Raw genomic sequence first — 24,486 nt, 5'->3', positions numbered from 1 at the left:
TAGGAAAGTTCTACAATTTTGTTCTGTCAGCAAATGCATACACTAAAATATATTGGCCAGAAAGCATGACATTAAAATAAATCTTATATACTCTAAAAGTGATTGTGTATAACAAACAGTATTATGAGGTTCCATGTTCATTAATGTCCATATCAAATTCGATCAGCCTATAGCCAAATGATGGTTTTCCTGCCTGAGAACACGGCAAATGTAACCTGACGTTTGAAAGCTGGACTCTTACATCACCACCTGTAGTAAAGGGTCTGCAGCTGGCACTTAGTTACTAATTGTATATTATGTACAAGTGAGGACGTAACCCAGCTCCCACTCATAGCAAGGTCGGTTCTGCAGGGTCCCCAGGAGAAAAAACATAATGAAGATGGCATTCGGTCAGTACAGTAAAAAGATGTGGCTCAGAATGCACAGAGGTGGCAGAACTGGATACATTCACCTTTCTGATCGTAACCACACTTGAATATCACAGTAGAGCCTGAGCGCACACACACAGCACTGAGATATTAACAAAAGAGCCTCTAAATAATTTAAGCAGACAAATGGCTGCAGGTGCAAATGTGTCACTGATTGAAATAGCTGGCTTGTCCAACACTCCTGTAGCTTAGTGCACATCTATGACTGGCTTAGCCAACACTTCTTACTCACACAAGGGATGATCCCCTGGTTCCATTCGAGACAATGGAATTTTGCCATTGACTTCAGGGAGACCAAGATATGACCCACAGTGTGTACAGGGGCACAAGGCACTATATAATAATAAATATTTCACCTGAAAATTCTTCGTGCTTTTTGTTTCAAAATAAGTATTTTATCCCTATTTCCCCACTACCCTTTTTTAGGTATTTTTGGGAGCTAGTCACATTGTCTTTTCTTTTCTAGTTCCCTGCCATTCTTGAACTCAGCTTCATCTTCCAACTCTGTTATTTTCTCCCTTCCTACTTCCATCTATTTCTAAGCAAACTCCTATAACTTACTTGGATTTTTACTACCACCACCAAAAAGTCTCTAGTGTTCTCAATTGTCTAGGTTGCGACTATTTTGCTTGGGCTAGAAAAGCTAGGGGAGAAAACAAATACTGCAAACCATAACTGCAAACCATAATTGAAACAAAACAAAAGCATACATCACCCTCTGGCAATGGGTGCACCAGAGTAGCCGCTCTGAGTCACGCTTCGTGACTGATTACATTTTATGGTGCCCAACGTCACTAAGCAAAGCTTCCAAGAGGAATTTTTGGATTCTCAGCTGCTTCAATACGTAGGGTTACAAATTCCATGTGTGGATAATTGAAACTTTAGCTTTATGGATCTCATTTCTAAAATGTTTCAAACTGTTAATGCAACTGTAGCTTACTGCCTTGTAGAGAGAAAGCTTGTTCTTTTCACCTCTGCAGTAATCTTAGCTACTGAAAACCATCAATCACATAAAACATGTGTGTGTATGAGCTGTAATATCCTGCCTGTAAAATAAATAACACAGGGGCTTTCATACTAACTGTTGTTTATTTTTATATGTAAACCATATGACACCTCTCTGCTTTAATTTAAATGCTAAATGGATTTAAAATGAATTTTAACTCAAGTTAGCTACCTCAAGGTAGAATGCTAGCAGTGACAAGGTGCAGGTAGTTTTAGTTTTGATGTGGCTAGTTGAGGTTAACCGTATACTTCCCACCTGCAGTTGACCTGGACTAGCTACATCAAGATAAAAATTACCTGTGTCGCGTGTCCACTAGCATTCTAGATCGAGAGAGCAATCTGAATGTAAAATACACCTTTTTTTAATGTGGTGAAAACACAGCCCATCAGAGGTTCATGAGCCAGAGTTTGGGACTTACATTAACAGACCCCTCCTTTTCATGGTGACAACAGGGCACCCACCCCTCATGGTGGGCAAATACTGTAAAGATCAAAACCAAGTTGGTAACAGTCCTGGAGTGTGACAACGACGCAGATTGCTGAGGTTTTTTTATAGACGTGCAGAAAGAGAGTTTTCTCTCTCTTTAAACTGAATGGATGAGATTCGTTGGCATCTCTGCACAGTACAGGTGCATGTACCTGGGCAAAGAGTTTGAAATTCACAAGGGTTCTATGAACCACTGAAGTCCCACTTCCTCAAATTGAATAGCAGCCTTTGTGCTGAAGCTGTATCCAAATAACTACATACACAGGGCCAAATACTGATACTCTTACTAATATTTAATAGAACTTACCCCCACAAGAAGTCCCAGTGAAATCAATCGATCTACTTGAGAAGTAAATTGCTACTTGCCATGAATAAGGTCAGAGTCTGGCCTTCAAGCTGTGCCCTTTTATACTTTATAAACACAGTCATATCTCAGATTGTCCTTGTGGAGCAAATTATACCACTCCTTGTGACTTAATAAGGATTCAAGCCACAGAAGAGCATAATTGCTGCTGGAATACTATGTAGCAGGATCAGATAAAGGCTGCATTCCATACAGTGGAAATCTGCAGCAATCCCCAGATGTCCTGTGTTTAGTTTTAAAACATTTACAGACATTCTTGAGTAGCACATTAACGGGACTCCCCTCGAACCTGGTTTAGTATATCTCTAATTCATACTTCTTTGGCTGTTCCCATCTATGCATGGATCCCTCTGCTGAAATGGAGAACAGTTAAAGCCTTTTGTACTCTCTCCAATTTCATTGTTACAGTCATGTAATCACCTACTATGTATAGTAATGTCGGGGTTTACAAGGACACTTCCTTTCCCATCTCCCCCAAATCAAACAGATTCTTCCATGAAAGATTTTGCTTTCTTACACTGAAATTGGGCTTTAGACATTTCCATTGTTAATCATTTGGAATCCACTTCAAAGGGAGCTGAACCTTTGCTCTTCAGCTCACTTCAATACCTGACAGATGCATTCAGCATGTGATGTTAACTCTGTTAAATATGCTGTTTAAATCAAAGAACTGCTTTGCTGTAAAAGACATGAGCCAAGGGGAAAAAACAAATACTCAAAAGTCCCGAGGAGGCTGCAATTGGAAGTGGCAATGGCCATATTCTTTGGAAGCAGCAGATGAGAGTCAGTGACTCCACAGTCCATGGCAAAGTAGGTTAAAAAATGAAGAGAACCTGTCTCCAACGTGGACATCTACAAAATTCTGCCCAAAGTTTTGCATTGCCAGATGAGCTGGGATTGGAATCCTAGGAACGAGCCCTCTCAAGCTCTGAGGAAGTTCAGATCTGCATTAGCAGATCCAAACCCTTCCTGGAGCTATACAGATTTTTGGATTGGGACATAGAGGCTCACTTCCCAGCTCAGCCCCCCTCTCTAAAGCACAAGGATGTGAGAGGGGGTATTCCAGGACATCTATCCCATTTTGAGTCAATGAGCAGATGAAATCAACCAAGGAGAAAAGTCCTGAAGCAAACTCCAGTGACCACAAGGCAGCCAGTAACAGAATTCATTGTTACTGAAATCAGCATCACTAGTGTCTCAGTCTAAGTGAGTGCACAGCAAAACATGGGCATGAAATCAGTCAGCTGATGGGTTCTCCAGATTCTGACAAAAAACACAGAGGAAAATCCTACCGAGCTTCCACTGAAAGCCCCTTCAGCGGAACAGGTGGGGGCATCATATTATGGGTGTGTGGCAGAGGTGGGGAGAAAGGATGTGACATTTCACACAGCCTCAGATACTCACTCCTGCATGATAATTATTTCAGCAGAAGTAACCTCCAAGGAAGCACCTCTCCATGCCTGAAAGGGATGGGACTCCTCCACTTCCACCTTCCATGCATCTGCTAAGTGCCCAGCCCAGGAAGTGGACTGAGGATTTGATCCATAACAAATGCAGAGTGGCATGCAGTCACCAGCTCCCAACTTTATTAAGGAACCTTATGCTATCACGGATGGCTTATGAGTTTTCCCTGAGCGAGGGTTGCAGCAGCAGGAACTCTGTAGAGAGTGCACAATGTATAATGTTCCCTATAGGGTATGGAATGTGGTTGAGAAGAACAAAGAATTTAGCAAGCTGTTTTATTCTTAGAGCTTTTCACTGTCATTTTTTAAAAAGCTAACTAGGCCAGAATAGACTGACCTGGAGCCTGGGCTCTTCTGTGCTAGCCAGTATGCAGGCAGTGTCCTCTCCATCACATTGATAGGCTGCCAGAGCAGGACTCCTCTGACCCACTTTGCCTCATTCACCTTCCCTCAGATTAAATTCTGTCCTTTGAAGCGCCCAGGTCAGCAAGCCACCACACAGTGCAGCACATGGCATCCAACCCTTCATTCTGCCCTGAGTCCAGTGAGCGTGCATCCCTGTGTATCTTGTAAGACCATTTGCTTTCATACATACATGGGAGCTCATTTTACCAGTTAGTTGGCAATGTGCATGCTCTGGCAGAACCGACACTATATACAACAACAGCCCAGGCCCTATAATCCCACACCTCCCTATCCCCGCCACCGTCATTGCATCCTTCCACACCAACCATAAAATATGTCCTCAAGTGAGCAGGGTAAATGTAATAACTTTACCTGGTCCTGCAGCTTTTGAAACATTAGTGGGTGAGGTTCTTCCAATATTGTCTCATTCAAACGGGATTGCCCTTCAACATTGACTTGGCAGGAAGCTTTACTGGACAGGAAAGTCATGTAAATGTCTTTAGCTTTTTCTTGCATCTGTGAAAGGTCAAATATTTACAATGGGAACATGTAACTTTGCCAGAGTCCTCCTTCAAGACATGCTAACAGCATGTGAGATGCCTCTATCAGAGGCAACATCTTAGAAATAAGGTATTTAGTCAAAAGAAAGGAAGTGTGCAGTAAGTCAGTCTTTTCATGTACGTTCTGGCTGGCATTTCCAAAGGATCACAAGGGAGTTAGTTACCCAGATCGTATTTGAAGACCTAACTCCTTTAGGTGCCTTTGACTATCCCAGCCCCTGACATCTGTTCTGAAACGTTTATGATTAAATACAAAGGACTTGATTCTCCTCTCACTTACACAGGTGTAAATCAGGAATAAAACTGGCAGGAGAGGAGAATCAGGCCCCAGAATGCTACATCATGCAGTAAATTCTCTTTCCTCTTTTGTATTGTAGAAAGAAACAGCAAAGAGAGCAACCAAACAGAAATCATATACTTGTGGCTACACTATATCTAACACTGACATATACATCATTTCATTCATCACTGAGGAAAGAGATACTCCTTCATGAAAGGCCCAATCCTGCAACATGCTGAGTGTTTACTGACTTTAATGGGAGCTGACAGAGCTCAGCACTTCATTCAAGAAATCAATACCTTGTAATGATCAAGCCCTGATCATGCAATTATGTAACTGCACAGAGAGGGCTTACCACTGTAGCTGAAGAGGTTAGGTGTGGCTTATTTGAGGTAATTTATTTGTCATCATTTGCTCTGACTGCAACATAGGTTCTGTTTCAGTGGCCTTTCTCTTCATAAAGCAGGAATAATAAAGATAATGCTTAGCACTCATACAGCACTCTTCAACTTCAAAGCACTTTATTAAGGACCCCAATCCTGCTCCCACTGAATTCAATTACAAAACTCTCCTTGCTTAGGAAGTTCATGGAAGCAGATAAAAGAATGAGCACACTGGGAGACTATATTTATTTTAAAGCCACCTGAGATGTAAATCTCAAACTGGTGTTCTAAATTTTTCATGCTTAGAGCTGCATACCAGCAGACACTAGAAGATAATTAGCAATGGGTAACCATAAATATTCTGTATTGTATATTTAATGAGGAACAGTATTCATAGAGCAGCACAAGCCAGAACACTGCATCTGTGATGGGAAGTGAGACTGAAGAGGAAAGCACTTAAACCCTTGGCCAGGAACAAATCACAGAAATACTTTTATGTTTTACAGTTCAGAATAGACATGTGGGGATAATTAAAAAAAAAAACCTATACATGTCTGACTATCTTAGTGTGTTCCTAAGGTCTAAAGAATTAACCCTCTCACCGCTGACAGCACGCACACATTGTGCAGCAGCCTTTTTTTTTGAAAAGAATATTCATTCAGGAGCATGAAACATTAGGATATAACAGATACAGTAACTCATACTGAAGGCGTATTTTGGGGAGCCATACTGCCCAGGGCTGTGATCTTTGTCAATTTCATACTAAAGAGGGTAGGGTCACTCAGGCCTGCTCTCCATGCATCTGAAGAAGTGGGATTTTTACCCATGAAAGCTTATGCCCAAATAAATCTGTTAGTTTTAAGGTGCCATCAGACTCCTTGTTGCTTTTACTGATATAACTATGTCCATTAGATGTGTTTTTTTAACCAGTACAATTATACTGATATAAACCCTACTGGAAATGCAATTATACTGGTATAAAGGTGCCTTTTACAAGGATAACTTATTTCACTTCCTCAACCAGAATAAGCAATACTAATATAAACACTTTTATATCAGTAAAACCTCATCCACACTGGCGCAGCGAAGGTAGATAACTTTAATTACATCAGTATAGTTAAAGCAGCAACATTTTCTAATGTAGAGGAGCCTTTGAGGCAGGGGCAGTCAATTATTTTTTATCAAAGTCCAAATTTTTTAGTCAAAGTATAGTCAAGGTCCAGACTCCGGAGAAAATAATAATAAAAAATAACAATAATGGTGATAATAAGTAAATAAAAAGATGTCAGAGTCCACTGAGAAGTGTCTGGTGATCTGGATTTGACCCACGGTCTGCCTATTGATGACCCCCTGCTTCAGGGTATACCTACGCTGCAGCTGGGAGGTGTGATTCCCAGTGCGAGTAGACAGATTCATGCTACCTTCACTTGAGCTAGTGTAATAAAATGGCAGTGTGGATGTTGTGGCACCTGCAGCATTCCAGGCTAGCCACCCAAGTCCAAGCTCACCTGACTCCCTGGATCCCAGCTTAGGTGGCTAGCCCAACTGCAACACCTGCACTGCTATTTTTAGCATGCAAGCTTGAGTGAAGTTACTGTGAGTCTGTCTATCCGGGCTGAGAATCACAGCACCCAGCCGCAGACATGCCCTCAGAGACCTTCCAGGAAAACCCACTGCTGAGCAGGAAGTAAGGAAGAGATGTCAGTGATTCAGTAGATGGCACTCTTCCATCCTTCTGTGTCAGCTGGGTGATAAAAAAGAACTGTGTTTTCTTATAAATAAGATTTAAAACTGAGATCTTACTCGTGTGGTCATTAAAGATCCCTTGGAACTTTTCATTAGTATACATGTGCTCGCCCCACTGTCCTGGCCAAATTCCAATTTGGACAATAAGGTTCTGTCTACAGAAATCCCCCTTGCTGTTTCAAATGGATATAATATTCTTCTTTACTTCCTTTCCCAGAGTCAAGTTCTGCTCTCAGACACATGAACGGTTCCCAGAAGAAATAACTGGGGAACCCCAGATGTTCATCAGAAGCGAGACTCTGGTATTTAAACTGTTATTTAGCATTGCTGGGCTCTGTTTAACCATTGGCACGTTCCAGCCTAGAAGTGGCAGCAGAGATTCCTGAACATATGAAGTTTGCAAGGTGCTTTCAGACCCTTTGAAATGAAAGGTGCTATATATATTTCTGCTGCCATACGCAACAGGAGAATCTTCACTGTAGCATTTTGCTAAATTTTTCCCATGATTGAAAAGTAAAAAAGATTCCATATGATTGTATAGTTCTTAGTCCCTATCTGTGTTTAGTTTAGAAGTGCATTTGAAAAGGAAGAAATATTTTAACATTATGAGCAGATACAAAAGGTCTTGATGTTTGTTTGTTTTTAAATCATGAACACACAGCAACTGCACACAAGCTATTCTAATGAAATGCTCACCCTTATTTTTAATTAAAAAAATGTTGTTAATTAAACAAGAATCAGTTTTGCTCTATAAAATAATAGTGTCCAGGTGCTAGAGGAAGTGTACCAGGCACTAGTGGTGGGGCTTTTTGTTATTGTTTTTAACATATTTTTAAAACTGTTGAGTTGTTTGAAAGCTGGCCACTGAACATAACAATACTTCTACTTAAGAACACTAATCAGCATTTACACAGCACAGCCGGTGATCAGCTTTACTGACATTAACTAATTAACAGAGGGGTGACTATAAAAAAAAAAAGAGTTAATGTGGAAGAGGTACTGAAAATGACACTGCATGAGTCATCAGCCCAATTGTGGAGGGCACTGATGGTGACAAGCTGAGGAGAGGTAGCATGACCCTCAATTAATGAATATAAGCAGTAAAGGTATTTCAAAAACTTTTTACCAGCGCATTTATGTAATCATCATCCTGACGTTATTCAGACTTGTCCAAAGCCAAATTATGCTACAGATTGACACAAGAGGTCATAATAATATTGTATCATAGAGAGATGCTTTTAAGCCATTTAGGCTACTAGGGGGTCTGAACTCACCTGGAGGGTGTCTGTGCACGAATTTGCAACAGTTTGGTTAACCAGCCTGTGTGTGTGAACGCTTTAACCAAAAAACAAAACAAAACAAAAAAACCAACCATTATTCCGCTTTAGCTTAATTTGATAAAGAATGGGTTTAATCTAAATCGAAATAAGTCTGGTTTAAACCAAAATAAGAGTGTCCACACAGCCTTCCATGACATTTTAAACGTTTTTAAATGACACCATAAGTTAAATCAGAGCAGGTGTGTGTGTAGAGAAGCCGTCGGAAAAGACAAATATGTAAAATGTGGTGGGAGATGACTTTAATAAATTTTGAATACACAGATGTAGAAAAATAGGGACAAAAGACTTAGGTGGCTAAGGAAGGAAAGAGCAGGAAAGTCTCATTCTTTGAAATTTTTTAACAGTTGTGGGACTGATCCAAAGCCCATGGGAGTATTTCCCCTTCTCACTAATGGGCTTTGGATATGGCCCTATAAGAGTATGAACTGGACTTCTTAATTTATAGTGAAAACTACTGCCCAAGGGGTAGGGAATGCAAGGTACCATCCTGCCACATTAGGCATTTCAATCCACATGAAGGAGCAGATCAGGCTATCAGTTAAAGCCCTGGGCTGAGTGCCAGGAGTCCTGTTCCTGGTTCTGCCACCAGCTTGTTGTGTTCTCTTCGAATTTTAACATTGTAAGCCAGTGGCACTTATTTGCAACTCTCATTCTGTCCTAAACGTTTTTGCCTGTGAACAGTATTTGAAGTGAGAGAAAACACTGCAAATTATATAGGGCCAAATTATGGCTGCTCCAGAGTCTGTGGCAGGGCACTAAAAGAGGAAGGCAAAAGACACTGCTGTGCACTAATTTAGCAGCTGGCATCCTTCCGGTAGAGGGTAGGAGGCTCCAGTGGTGCCAGCTAGACACACTGTCCTCGCCCACTAGACACACTGATAAGGATAGGCAAGGTTACGATGTAGGAGCATATGTAGTATTTGTTACAGAAGGTAGTAACTGTTGCTTGTGAGCATACTTTCCAGAGTACGCCTGGAGATACCATGCCGGCTCCTGGTCTCTGCAGGCATAATGTCTCCAGTAGCTGTTGCTAGTAAGGCAGTACACCTCCTCAAACCTGCCTCTGACCCCTAGTACCACAGGACAGGCCCCATTTGACAAGAAAATAGGCCCAAAAGGCTAGGACTCAGGGCTACCTCAATCAGCATATAGAATAATGGACATCCATGGAAACCGAGTGTGTTTACTGAATAGGCCAGGTGTTGGCCTAAGGATTTACAAATTAAAAAGAAACTCAAAATAATTCTGTGAAGAGGAGACTTCCTTGGGTAAGAGACAATAGTCTGCAACTGTGTTAAAAAAAAAAAACCACAGCAGAAGGGACAAGATTTTATCCTCCACTGAGGATGCAAGCTGATGGTGTGGCTGTCTTGGGAAAAGAGGCTCACAGCCCCACAGTAAAGCACTAGTCTGCAATATTTTATTAGACATGAGAGTATCTTGTTAATTAAACTTAAGCTCTAGAATGCATGTTATGATTTTATTTCATATGTAACAATTTATTTCCAATAGTTCTACTTACTATTACTTGAATCTGTATGCCTTGTTAAATAACCCTATGTTTGATTTCACTGTAAACACATCACAGCCTACGGCTACCCTACAGCCTATGTCGGCATAACTTATGTCACACAGGGGTGTGAATAAACCACCCCATAGTGACATATGTTACACCGACATAATCACTTGTGTGCACAGTGCTATGTCGGCGAGAGAGCTTCTCCCACCAACATAGTTTCTGCCCTCTCTCTGATCAGCTTAGAGCGTCTTCACCAGACACGCTGTAATGGCACAGCTGTGGCCCTACAGCACTGAATGTGTACACATACCCTAAGTGTTGTGTGTTAAGCGGAGTGGTGATCTGAGGGGAACTGGTAAGCTGGGTGTACTGCTTCTTGGAAGCAGCAAATCTGTGAATACCAAGGCCTTGACACTCCAGGGAGGCATTCGGAGGGCTCAATGTTGGAGTGGGCTTATTGCTAACCTGTAGAGTGACAGCGAGGGCCCCAGCAGAGACAGATAAGGCCTCCTCACACTAAGGGCACGTTGTGGCAAGGTGCCTCACAACTCTGAGTATCCCTGGAAAGCATCATATTAGCATAATATATAAATTAACTCCCTCACTGATGTAGTATTACAGTGATTGCTGCAGTAATAACTTTCAGGAGACAAATTAGTGTTTCATGCTATAATAAACACTGTACAGAATGATTTCTATCTTTAAAGTTTCTGTTTAATTCTGTAAAGCAGATAGATAGATTGATCGATCTGCAATAACTTTCAAACCTTACTGAAAATCCATAATGTATTATAATTCTTCTAGCCTCCAGAAGCTTTGTTAGTGTTAGACTGCTGACAGCATATATTGCATAAAAACTGGTACTGAATAATTGAAGGTAAATGGGAACTAGTTAATCATTGTCCATTCAATATGGCAATTCATCTGAGGATTCATTGCACTATTATCTCTGTATGTCGGTTTACCATTTCCTGTGTCTGTGTGCCCAGTTCTAAAATAGAAACAATGAAAAAACTATGTGGATTATTTTATAAAGGAAAAAAGTGTCATCATCCCACTGCAAAATCCTACAGAAGGACTTTTCATGCAGTATCCATCTTAGAATACAATTTGATACCTGTTTAAGCAACAATGGAGGCTACCTAACTCCTGAGCAGGGCCTGGGCCACTGTGCATCATACAGTCAGAAAACATCTAGCTTGTGTGAAGAAAAAGATACTCCCTATTTGCGAACCAGCTGCAATGCCAGATCCACATCCACCAGTGAAGAAAGTAAGTTCTCTTGGAAGAAGAAGGAAGGGAACCAGCATATCTAGACACCAGGCCTTATATACTGCACATACCATACCAAAGTGATATTGTGCACAGTGGGTTACTTTCAGCACTGATTTGTAATAACAAGGACCGAACAGGTGCTATGTGTAATGGCTTTTGTGCCAAGGCTAAATTAGGCCCCGTGAGTCTTGTCTTGCAATTAGCATGCTGAGGAGAAGACAGGGCACAGACAGCTTCTCAACCATGTGGACAACAGCCAGGCAGAATGCTGCCACTTGTGTTAGGAAGGCTTGAAGTGAGAGCTAATTAATGTACCCAGTGCCAGTCTAGCTAACTTAAATAGCTGCCATCATGGTAATATCTGAGCAGCTCCCACATATTCATAGCTTCCAAGCCCTTAACGGATCACTGTGATTATCTAGTCTGGTCTCCTGTATAACACAGAGAACTTCCCCAAAATAATTCCTAGAGCAGATCTGTTAGAAACACAACCAATCGTTATTTCAAAATTGTCAGTAATGGAGACTCCACCACGACACCTGCTATATTGTTCCAATGGTTAATTATTCTCACTATCAAAAATGTACACCTTATTTCCATTCTGAATTTGTCTAGTTTCAACTTACAGCCATTGTATGGTGTTACAGGTGAGTCTCATCATACTCTGGGGCTACGTTCCTCTGTCAGCGCATAAAGTGAAAATCACTTATAGTCAAAATTACATTGAGTGTAATGGTGGGCGGAATCGCCCGCACTACAGGTACAGTATTAAAATTGTTATTTTTCTCTCTTTTTTTTTTTTTTGCTTTTGCCGACCACACAAAGCTAAATTTGAGCACGTTAAATGGGCGTAAGATGAGACTCGCCTGTATACCTTTCCGAAAGACTGAAGAGTCCATTATTCAATATTTGTTCTCCATGTAAGTACTTATAAACTATAATCAAATCACTCCCTAACTTTTTCTTTGTTAAGCTAAATAGATGGAGCTCTTTGAGTCTATGGCTACGTATGTTTTCTCATCCTTTAATCATTCTGATTGCCCTTCTCTGAACCCTCTCCAATTTATCAACATTCTTCTTGAATTGTGGACCCTGGAACTGGACATGGTAAAACAGCAGCAGTTGCACCAGTGCCAAACCAAGAGGTAAAATAACCTTTCTACTCCTTCTTGAGATTTTCCTGTTTATGCATCCTTTCTGGGATAGCATTAGCTCTTTTTATCACAGTGTCACATTGAGAGCTCATGTTCGGCTCATTATCCACCACCACCTCCAAATCTTTTTCAGGGTCACTGCTTCCCAGGATAGTGTCCCCCATCCTGTAAGTCTGACATACATTTTTTGTTCCTAGATGTATACATTTAGCCATATTAAACTGCATATTGTTTGGTTGCAACTAGTTTGCCAAGTGACCTGTCCTCTTCATTATTTGCCTCTCCCCCTATTTTTGTATCATCTGCAAACTTTATCAATGATTATTTTATGTTTTCTTCCAGGTCATTGATAAAAATGTTAAATAGCATAGGGCCAAAAACCAATACCCGTGGACCCCACTGGAAACATATCCACATGATGACGAGTCTCTTTTTATTGTTAAGTTTTGAGTCCTATCAGTTAGTTTTTAATCCATTTAACACATACCCTGTTAATTTTATATTAGTGTAGTTTTTTAATCAAAATGTCGTGCAGTATTAGGTCAAATCCTTTGCAGAAGTCTAAATATAACATCAACACTATTACTTTAACAGACTTATAATCTCATCAAAGAAAGATATCAAGTTAGTTTGGTAGGATATATTTTCCATAAACCCATGTTGATTTGCATTAATTACATTGCCCTCCTTTAATTCTTTATTAATCAAGTCCCATATCAACCACTCCGTTATCTTGGTCAGACTAACAGGCATATAATTACCACGGTCATCCCACTGACTCTTTTTAAAAATTAGCACATTAGTTTTTTTCCAGTCTCTGGAACTTCCCAGTGCTCCAAGACTTATTGAAGATCAACATTAATGATCCAGCAAGCTCTTGGATGCAAGTTTTTGGGACCTTCTGATTTTACAATGTCAAACTTTTGTAGCTTGTTTCACATCCTGCAGAGATACTAGCAGAATGGAAAGAGTGTTATCATCACCATATGATGAGACTATATCATCTGTTTTTCTTCAAATACAGAACAGAAATATTTAAAATAGAAACAAAAATCATTCCCCCCTCGTCCCAATCTCTCTCCTTTCCATTCTATAGGAAAAACAACCTGATTAGTTGTTTCCGTTTTGAGTATGTCTATCTATATGTGTATGCATAGACCTTACTGAGGGACAACCAAGCCCAAGACATTACTTCTGTGTAGTTCTAGGCATAGTGAGGTCTGTTGTTGAGTTGGTTGAAAAATGTGTTTCCTTTGCTGCAGAAATTCTTTTGGCAGAAATTTGAATACTGAAAAATATTTTGGTTTTCAGTTGTAAATTTTTTCTTTTTATGACAAATCAAAATTTCCTGTGGAAAGCAGACATAAGAACAGCCATACTGGATCAGACCAAAGGTCCATCTAGCCCAGTACCCTGTCTTCCAACAGTGGCCAGTGCCAGGTGCCCCAGAGGGAATGAACAGAACAAGTAATCATCAAGTGATCCATCCCCTGTCACCCATTCCCAGCTTCTGGCAAACAGAAAAACTTTGCACAAAAAACTTAATTTTGCTGAAAACCCAATTTTCCACTAAAAAAGAGTTCTACGGGAAAATTTTCAACCAGCCTTGATCCATAGTCATTCCTGTGTCTTGTGGGAGCAAACATCATAGTCTAGATCCAGCCTTGACTTACACCTGCAAGACTCCCTCTGAAGGCTAACAATTTCATGGTACTGAGGGTACCATGGGGATGAGACCTGTGTCCCCATTCCCTCCTATTTCTGACGGTTGCCGGCACACTGGGGAGTGTACAATGCACCTTTCTAGATTAGGTGTAAAGAGTTCTGCTCAGCAAACTCCCTAGTGCTATCTCCCTGCAGAGTACCATCACTTGGACTATCCAGCTGTAAAGTGCTCGTCCAGCAACAAAGGCCATAATTTAGCCTTTGATGGCCTGATAGAAAGTCTAAAGCTGGGATTCTCAAAGAGGCCTAGGGGAATTAGTCACCCAGCTCCCAATGACAATCAATAGCATTTTGGCATCTAACTTCCTTTGGATGTCTCAGTCTAAAACATTAATCAAATTACATGTATTAATTGTCGAAACATTCTCCAGTATTTGCAGGAGCAAAAAAGAGAAAACCAGTAAACATTTCAGGCCTGATTCCACATAACGTGCTTCTGATCCCACAATCAGAAAATGCAATTAGACCCCTGTGCTTATGTGAATCCAATTGCAGGATTGGCACCTATGCAGCATAAAGAGGTCATGATTAGAGCTGACCAAAAAATATTCAACAGAACAGTTTTCTGTCGAAAATGTAATTCAGTCAAAATCTAAACAAATCACAGGAATATGCTAATTTTGAAGAAATTTTTGAGAGGGGGGAAAAGTCTAAATAAATGATTTCCACTGTTTTGGTTCCATAATGTCAAAACATCTCATTTTGAGACAGAAAAAATGTTTCAACTTTCTTGTTTTTATTCATTTTATTTAAATTTGTATATGGTAAAATAATTAATTATATGTATTATATATCAAATATTAAATATATTATAATACAGTTTATATTATAAAGTTACACCATTATTGAAACAAAACATGTTTAGCTTTATCAAAGAACAATGATTAGACATTATCAAAACAAAACATTTCAGTGGTTCCAAATTGAATTCTTTTGGAATTTTGGTTTCACAGGAAATATCAATTTTGGCTTTTCATTCTGATTCAGAAATTTGTTTTACTAGCTAGCTACAATGAGCTCTAGTTTTAATGATTTCTGATACATTCCTTCAATATATTTGTTTGCACGTACATGAAATACAGCTAACTAACTACGTAAGTAGGAGACAGGTTATAACCCCTAATGCTACCATGGAATCTTTTTTAACAGGTAAAGTTTAATTTTGAAGGAAATACCTGTTTCTTGTCTTGCGTTTTCTTAAATTCTTCACATGCTAACCAGAACAAAACATTTTCTTCACTAAATTCTTTCTTTAAAAATTCCTGGGGAAAGAAAAAAAAAAGTAAAATGTTAGGGTCTGATTTTTCAGATGTTTATTTCCCCTCCCACTATTAGTCTGTAGAAACTAGATGCTCTTTGGGCCCAGGATTGTCTTTTATTATTTTTTGTACAGCACAAAATGAGGCCACCACCTAGGGGGCAACAGGTGCTACTGGACTATAAATAAACAACATATTCAATGTTTTAAAAAATACAATCCATAAGAACTAGCCTATCTAAATTCTAGTCTTAAATTCTGTCAACCAGCTAATGAGAGGAATGTATCTATTATCATTAAATAACTTGATCAATTTAAAATTGTTATTCAAAAAGAACACAGGAAATACACAAATTCAGTAGTAATAAGCATAAAGATCTGTTTTAAGGAGCTTCATAGATCACTTATGATTCTAGTCTATTTTCATTTGACATTCTTTACCGGCAAAAACTGCAAATGAAAGTGCTTCTAAACATGATCATCAGTAACAATAAATTATCTTAAAGTAAATTAAATCAAAAGATGTATTTGCACTCTCCAGACAGTGTTTAAACAAACCACATTCCTCCTAAAGCGAAGCATTTTTTAAAATGGAAAATATATATATATTTAACATGTGTATAAAAACAACGACTGAAATATTTATAGTTCTGGGATGTTCAATTTTCACTGTCAAATGTGAAAAAAGAAAGATTAAATTATTTGCTGGTACCGGGAATTCTAAAAGCATTTGGATCAGTCTAGTAATAGTAGTAGCACTTTCCAGAGTGGTCTTGTATAAAATCATTTCACCGCAGCCTCTGGGTTTGATTGTGCAAATCATTACTCAAGTAAATAGTTTTTATTTAGGCAAATAGTTACGCTGATTACTAGCATGATAAAAGGCTTGCAAGACTGAGGGCTGATGGGCCACCCCCAACATACCTGAGTCACAATCCTGCATTGTGATCTGTGTGGGCAGGCTGCTGCTCCCACACGGAGCCCTACTGAAATTAAAGGAGCTCTGCTCAGTTCACCTGCCCAGGTCACAATGCAGGATCGGGCCCGTACTCAGTTACTCTTGCTCAGTTGCGGTCATAGGAATAATTTATATGGAGAAGGGTTACAGAATCAGGCCCCAGTAGTGGATATTACATGACAGGAGACAGTAATATTTCAGAAAAGACCAAGTTTCCTTCTGCTCCATTACTTAGCCCACTATGGCTTTCTAACCCTTACTCCTGTCGTACCCATGACATTGCCTGTCATCTGTTCTCTGGTTAGAAAGGTGCAACCAGTCTTTTTCCCTGTGCCCAAGGATAGGCTGTTGGCAGAGGATACCATGTGAAAAGCATAGCAAATGCCCCAACTCAACTATTCTGTCACCAATGCTTAATTCACACATCTAGTTATATACAAATGTATATACCCTTATGCCATTGGTACATCACCATTATTTAATACGGATACATATTAAGCATCAAATGCTGTTTAAGTCTATGCAAACATTAATAGTTAAGATAGCAACCCTAAATCGTTTCACTCCTTCTGGATCTTCTAGGAGGTTCTCTAGTGACGTAGTCCATCTTGAGGTTCCTTTTAGAGTTTGTTGGCTGCTGCCGCCTGGTTTGCCATCACTGTCATTAATCTCTGAAAAATAAATACACCAGCTTTAAAACAATGAACAGTCTCACATGCATTTCTCTGATCCCATCACTACCTTCCTCAACCCCTTCAAGTCATAGCTGCTTTCTTAAAAGGAGATGTGATTGCACTGAAAAGAAACATGTATTTTTCCATTCTGCATCGTCTCGAAGAGCTTGTCTTCGCTGCTACAGTTTGCTCAGAGTTAGTACAATCCAGTTAATCCACTCACACCAACCTGATTCGAGAGGAGCGACCACACTGCAAACACCACTCAGGCTAAAAAGAACTATTTGATTAGCAGCTGATGCGCTCTTGTAATTCCTGCTGCGGCATCCCCACAGCTTTACAAGTTCAAGCATCAGCAGCACTCAAGGTTCAGCCCACCCTGACAACCCAGTTAATGAGCTAGAATAGAAATTGTTGTGTGTGGATGGGGGTCGGGCTGGGGACAAAACCTCAAGCTAACCCTGCAGTGAAGGCAAAGCCTAAGAAATGTAAAAGCTGCTTTACAATCAGGGAACTCAAGAGCAGATAATGTCATTGTCTTATCTGAGTTAATTTGCCTTATGGACATGTAACATTACTACCAGGGCCTCAGCTGTAAAAGGGCTGCGAGCTTGTTTCTGGCACTGTCAGTGCTATTGGCTGGTTTAGATCACCCACATCGAAGTTATGAGACAAATCTTGGTAAGCTGCCTAGATGAGATTTCTTTTAGAAATGAACACTCTCATGATAGAGTGGGGGCCACAGATGGAGAAAGAAAAGCGATGCTTTGTTTAGGAGGTGATGAGGCCTACAGATCAAACCATTTTACTGGGAGGGCAGCTAGACAGGTAGTGGAATGGTCTCGTACAGTCTTGGAAGACACATACTGTCTGGCAGTTTACTTTTGATTTTCTAAAGTCAACTGGAGTTTTGCCTGAATAAAGAGTGCAGGGTTGTATCCGACTAATACGCCAGACAGCATTCTCACAAATGTTCCGAAGTCTGAGGAGAAGGAAGAGATGGTCTAACTGCTGAATCTACATCTGACTGACTAACAAGAGATGGGTTTATTAAACCGCAGGCTGCTGAGGCCAAATAGAAACAAATTCTTCACTGGCTACCATTCAGCAGTCCTTCTTCTTGGAAGGGCTCCGAGTATTTTACTGCTGAATTGAAAAGCTTTATAATAAACACAGAGCGAGTGTGATCTTCCATTCGCTGCATGCCCAAAACTTCCAATAAAGACAGTGGGAGTCTTGGCCATTCAGGGTCAGTCCTAAAACCCTATCTAAGATTGCTAGACATTATAAGACTGGGAGTCTAATTACACACTCCTTGCACACTCAAAACCCTACTGTAATCAATAACGCTCTTACTTAGGTCACCTTATTAATAATAAATACAAAAGGGCATTTGTAATTGACACTACACAAGTAGCGACCAATCCTGCTCATTTTTTCACCAAAGTAGTCCATTGAAGTCAATGGGACTATTCATGTAAGGAATTTGAACAGGATCAGACCCCTATTCTATTAACAGTTTGGTATCTCATTTCTATTTATTGGCATGTTTATTTTCATAAGTCCTTCATTTCACCTTAACAAAGCCACTGTTCAAAAATATAGATCTTCTCAATACATATTTGGACCCAGGTTAGGGCTCTTCCTCAAGTGTGGAGCTAAAACTATTATAGCAATTGACCAAAAAGAAAAAAAGAAGAAGAAAATGAAAAATCATTATACAGAGTAGAGATTCAAACATCAGCAGATAGTTAGAATGATAAATGCCAAGACTGAAAACCTGTGGAAAACTGGCATTCCAGAAAAGCCTATTGTGCTAGGTGGCTTTTGGTTGTTGGAGGCTTTTTTGAAGTCTTTTGATGAGTTCTCTCTGATAACAGTCAGATGGACATCTTTCACATAAGTTTCTCTTTCCATAGGGAATAAAACTCTGCAAGAGGGTCAAAGCATCTAAAGTTGCACAGACTCCATTCACGTATCACAGCGTAAGGAGAAGGAGAAACCCACCCTCATGCACCAAATCAATCAAATATAAAGAGAATAAACGGAGGATATTTTAAATTAACAAAGCAAGTGGGACACATACTAAGAGTATACTATAATACACAAGCCATTTCATTAGCATGTCCCTCCTTCATCTGTTGTGATCTCTCCTTTTGTCATCTCTAAGTAAGCCCCCAATCCTCCACTTCTTTCATAGAGATGCAGAAGTCCATGCATAAGAAGGATCTGGACCTTGTAACTTCTTCAGACCAGAACTGTAATTTATTTGTCCGTAAAGCACCAGGAACATCTGTGATGTTGTACATATAAATAAAAAGAAAAAAAGGTTTCCCTTGAGATGAACTGTGGTCTCGTGGTGAAAGAACAGAACTGGGAATCAGAACATTTAGATTGTTTCCTGGCAGCTGCCACTGACTTGATGTGTGAACTTGAACATGGCACTTTAACTTCTCCATGCCTCAGTTTCCCTTTCTGGGAAATGGAAATAATAATACTTCCCTCCTCAAAAGGAAGTTGTGAGGTTTAATTAATGTGTCTACAAGGCATGTTGGGATCCTGGGGTAGAATGTGCAAAATATTGTCACTTGTATAGAGTCAGATTCTCATGTTCTGCAAACATCCACTGTCTGTACACAGTGACCAAATCAGAATGGCAGTGTTTTCCACCCACAAGCGTAAATAACTACTCCATGGGCAGAGCAGTGGCGAACCAGACCTATAAGATATACCCTTTATGGAAGCTGGATTTTATGTCTAGTCTTCTTTTGCTCTACCAAGCAAAATGGACTGTAATGGTTACTCATCCGTTGTTTTTTAAAAAGCATGGCAGAAGCACATAACTTGAGAGATGAGTGGCAATATGGATATTTACTTCTGAGAGGACTCTGAAGCAGACTGACTTTAGAATCCCAAGATAGACCTGTGCTTCTCTTTTTCCATGATATCTCTAGAACACTAGATGACAGACCACATTGTGGCCTGCCTTGGGGATGAGGAAAGGAAAAGAGCTTCCTCCCCACCTGATGCCTCTCTGCAAGGACAGGGCACAAGGATCATGCCAGTCTGGTGACACTGGCAATGCTAACTTCCCCCAAGTGGTCATGGAGTGGTGGGGCTACGGTCCCATGTGGCAGCCATCTTCCCTAACAAGCCTCGAGGGCTTGGGCAAAAAGAAATTCAAGGGAGGACCCAGCCCATCCGGGCCAGAGAAATTCTCTACCCAGAAGGAGCAACTGCAGCACGCACAGGCAATATCATCAGACTGCTTTCTACAATCTCTCTCCCCTGTGTTCACTGGCCATCCACTCCAACTCCTCCTTCACAGTCTCTTCATTTCAGTCTTACTCTATTTACCCTCTAAGTTCCCCTGCTTCCTACCCTCCTCCTTTTCCCCTGCCGTACTCTTCAATGTCCCCTCTCTTGTCTTTTCACTTAGCTATTCTCCTTCTCCTTAAACCATACCCAAAGAATTTTAAAAATGTAAATGAGATATACCTGCTTCTCGATTCCCCCCGCCCCTCCCAAAAATATTGTGGCACTAACAGGATGTTTGCAGACCACCACTGTTCACTCTGCTTGCATGTTACTTCCCTTTTCCCCTGACCCTTTGTCTTTCCCGTCTACTTCCACAGAAACTCTTCGGGGCAGGAGCGATCTAATACTGTGTTGCACAGAGTTTAGCACAATGGGACCCCATTTTCAGATGGTCACTTCCATAATACACATAATAAATAATAGGCCCTTTCCCCTTCTGCACAAGTGTAAATGTCTACAAAGGTACAAAGCCGTGGGGAAACAGGCCCAAAATACTTCTGATAATATTAGAATCGTTGTAGCTCTGCATTTTCACTATATACAGTTCTAAGGCACCCTCATCTCAGTTACCGAGCACTCACATACATATTTCTAGTATAACAATTGCCCCCAATAGGATCATAGCTCTCCACTCTATACACAATTGCTTAAATCCGTCTGATTCCACAGGTTCATGTGTTCCATACAGAGAATACTTCTTTATGTCTTAAAATAGGCAAAAGGTTTGCCTGGACCTTACTCAAGGAATTAATCTCTACATTTCTATCAAAGTTCTACTGAACTCTCTTGAAAAATCACACTTATAATGGAATTTATATACAATTCTTCACAACTAATTTATTTTTAGAATATAACAGTGAAATTTATTTTAGTATATGAAATATGCTCTCTGATCCTTAGTTGTCCCTCTTCTTGTCATTAATAAGATCATCTTATTCCATCAGAAGCCCTGCAATTATGCTGACATGTAGTTTACATACAAACTGCATGCTTGCCAATGCCAGCAATACCTAATATCCAAATGATAGAGTAATTCATTTCTTTTTTAAACAGCAGATAATTATGTGCACCAGTAAGAAGAATGCAAAAGAACTACAGAAAAAGGGAGCTTTTCTATTTGAACTTTTGTAGAAGATAAAAATGTACAGTAGTAGATAAAGATGTAAAATAACTCTGATCTTTCTTGTTTTGGTGGAGAAACACTCACTATCTTTTCAACAGACAAGGAAACCAATAAGTGGAGAAAATACTATTATAAACATTCACAACATAGTTGTACACGGGACCCCACCATACAGTCTTTACTTCAACAAAACTTCCACTGACTACAGGATCACAGCGCATTTTCTTATATTATGCGCAGTGGCCAGTTGCTTGTACAAACAAAGCTAATGTTTGGCACTTACACTAGTTGCAGCATTATTTTAGGGAGCAATCCTATATTATCTGTTTTTGACCATCACAAAATACTATTACACAAGACACAAAAATACCTTGTAAATAAATATTTTTATAAGTGATAAATGAAAAGGCAACGGTAATTTTTTAAAATGTTCTAATTACCACACTTGACACTATCAGTATCTGAAACAGCAAATATTTGTATTATACAAACAAGAAGTTCCATGCTAACATTAACTAGCAAATCAGAACTCCAGGCTCTGGACCTTGCTTCGAAAGGATAGTGTTAAAAAACAGAAGAAACCACCAAACATTAGCATTACATGCTTACTGTTTCAAATAATAAGGCGATTCAGTTCCTGGGGTGAGATGTTCACATGCTCCTAAGTGATTTAGCAGCACAAGTGCGCTTTGAATTTCAGTGGAAACTTGTGCACCTGTTAGATAGACACTTTGGAAAACCCTGCCCATAATTCTGAAGTGTTGCAACTACAGACATATAACAAATTTTTAATAAACTGTGCCTTGCGGCAACATATCACACAGCAAAAATTCATGCATCTTACAAAACTTTGTTACATCAGCCATTTAATGCCTGTTCTTTGCTTATCCTTTTCCATATATGTTTTCTGCAAAGTTATTAACAAAAGACAGCAGACATGACCAGTTAATCAGCCAAGTATGTACCGATATAGCACCTTATAAATAGCATTTTTCCTTTGTTCCCAGTGTTTAAACAAATAGCATCAATTCACAGAACAGCTAACAAAATCCTTCCCATTCTTTTATAAACTTATCTTGAGAGAACTTTGATTGCACCACATGCATTTGCTCCTTCTTCACACTGAATCAGGCCTGGGTCCTTTGGAAAGCTGTGAATACTGACAGATGGGCTTTTTGTTTTTAAAAGTGCACTTAGCCTACCACATTTCTCTGTGATCATAAGAATGCCATTCCACTAACAAGCAACAGTCCTGAATTAATAAACCAAGGTTATGAAACAATGAGAAATTGTTCTTAACTGTTCCCCTTAACATGGGAAAATCCCCTTACTTTCCATGTATCCAAGTGCCACTTGATGAGTCCAATAGATCAACTTTTTCTAGTAGCTGCTGTATTTTAAAGGACCTATGGGCTACAAAGAGTTGTCCTTTGCCACTTTGGTTTGTTCACAGCATAAGCCTTAACATCCTCTTTTGAGTGTCTCCAACAACAGATGGCAACGGGATTCTAGTTTTAACTATACGGAAGGAAATTAAAAGTATGTTCTGCATTTGTAGCATCTCTGGAAGCATTCACCCAAGCACATAACTAAAAACAAAACAACAAAAAAAACAACCTAGACTAAAAGCCACACTCGATTTTTCTTTGGAAGGCTTTAATGAGGAACTTGCGAGTTCGTAATCTTATTGTACATTCCAGAAGTAATGTTGCTACCGAAGATTCTTAGTTTGTTATTTTTATCCAAATTATTTCACAAAGAATAATATATGTTATGTTAGTTTCCTTGAGCCACTGAACCTGCTGGGTCAGTGAAATTCTGTTGTAAAATGTTCTGTATTAAAGTGCTGTAATATTCTGAAAGTGTGTCTGTAAAAATGACATTCTGGGGTTCCATGTCAATGACTTCCATATCAAATGTAAGAAGATGGTCTTTCTGGATGACAGCTCTCCAAAGTCAACTTGGGATCTGAAAGTCAAACTAGGTTCTTTCTGGTTAGGAAGTCACCACAGTAACACAGATTATCTAATCAGAATTTAATTAAAATTTTGGTTGATGTATGAGCTACAACAGAATCCAACTCCCTCCTGTAGAGCCTCTACAATGGAAAAGACTATGCTACAGCTAAATTATAGTTTCTGAATCTTGTGCTTAAAACATAACCTACCAGTTTTATATTAGAGCCCCAGAAGTATACAAAGCATTAAAAAAGTGCCTAAAGACAGAAAATGCTACATGGACTGTGTCCATCTACAACAGTGAGGGCAAACACAAACGTCAGAGGTATGTATGCCCCCCTCCCACCAAAGTTCACTTTAAGCATCTTAAAAGCAATGGACAGCTCTACAACCATATGAATCATCAATAATGCCCTGTACTCAGTTAGCTCACATCTAATTAACATCATTATATCTGAATATTGTAAAAATCCAGATACACTGACGTTTCAGATCTGAAAATTGCCACCACTGCTTTCGGCCACTGCATATTTTGATTTGCTTTATAAGTATTACTAAGTCCATTACATGAGAATTAGATAGCTAAAGCTATGTATTCGCTATTTTAGAACTGCACAATTGCAGGGCAGCCCAGAGGATTCATGGGGCCTGGGGCAAAGCAATTTCGGGGGCCCCTTCCATAAAAAACAGTTGCAATACTATAGAACACTATATTCTTGTGGGAGCCCCTGCAGGACCTGGGGCCTGGGGTAAATTGTCCCACTTCCTCCCCCCCACCCCCCTGGCAGCCCTGCACAATTGCATACTTTGAGAAATTATAGTGGACTTTTACAGTCATACTAAACCTCATAAAAAGCTGTAGTTCATGCATAACTGAGAGGAAAGGCAGTAAAATATGCAGGTTGATACAATGAAACCATACATTCATACCTTCTTTCTGTTCCTCTGTATCACCCAGCTAGTTAAAGCACCCGAATGAGACTTTGTCTACTTGATTTGTAGAGGTGCTGCGCACCCACAACTCCATTGAAGTCAGTGGAGCTGTGGGGCTTCAGCACTTCTG

The 24,486-nt window shown here is 39.8% G+C and overlaps 1 protein-coding gene across 3 annotated transcripts in view; it reads right to left on the bottom strand.

The window, feature by feature from the left end:
- Positions 1-24,486, bottom strand: part of RGS10 (regulator of G protein signaling 10) — a 29,892-nt gene that overhangs the window by 4,473 nt on the left and 933 nt on the right. For 2 of the 3 annotated variants that reach the window (XM_050959071.1, XM_050959072.1), the window contains exons 2-4: positions 16,900-17,021; positions 15,310-15,396; positions 4,525-4,668 (exon numbers count right to left, since the gene is read on the bottom strand). In XM_050959071.1, coding sequence (XP_050815028.1) covers positions 4,525-4,668; positions 15,310-15,396; positions 16,900-17,021 — 353 coding nt within the window. Of the gene's footprint in view, positions 1-4,524; positions 4,669-15,309; positions 15,397-16,899; positions 17,022-22,796; positions 22,885-24,486 lie in introns of those variants that run through there. The other variant, XM_050959073.1, reaches the window with a different exon arrangement.

Source organism: Gopherus flavomarginatus, chromosome 6, assembly GCF_025201925.1.
Source record: "Gopherus flavomarginatus isolate rGopFla2 chromosome 6, rGopFla2.mat.asm, whole genome shotgun sequence".
NCBI lineage: Eukaryota > Metazoa > Chordata > Testudines > Testudinidae > Gopherus > Gopherus flavomarginatus.
The sequence above is the reverse complement of the archived record's forward strand: the minus strand, read 5'-3'. Positions and strand labels throughout refer to the sequence as shown.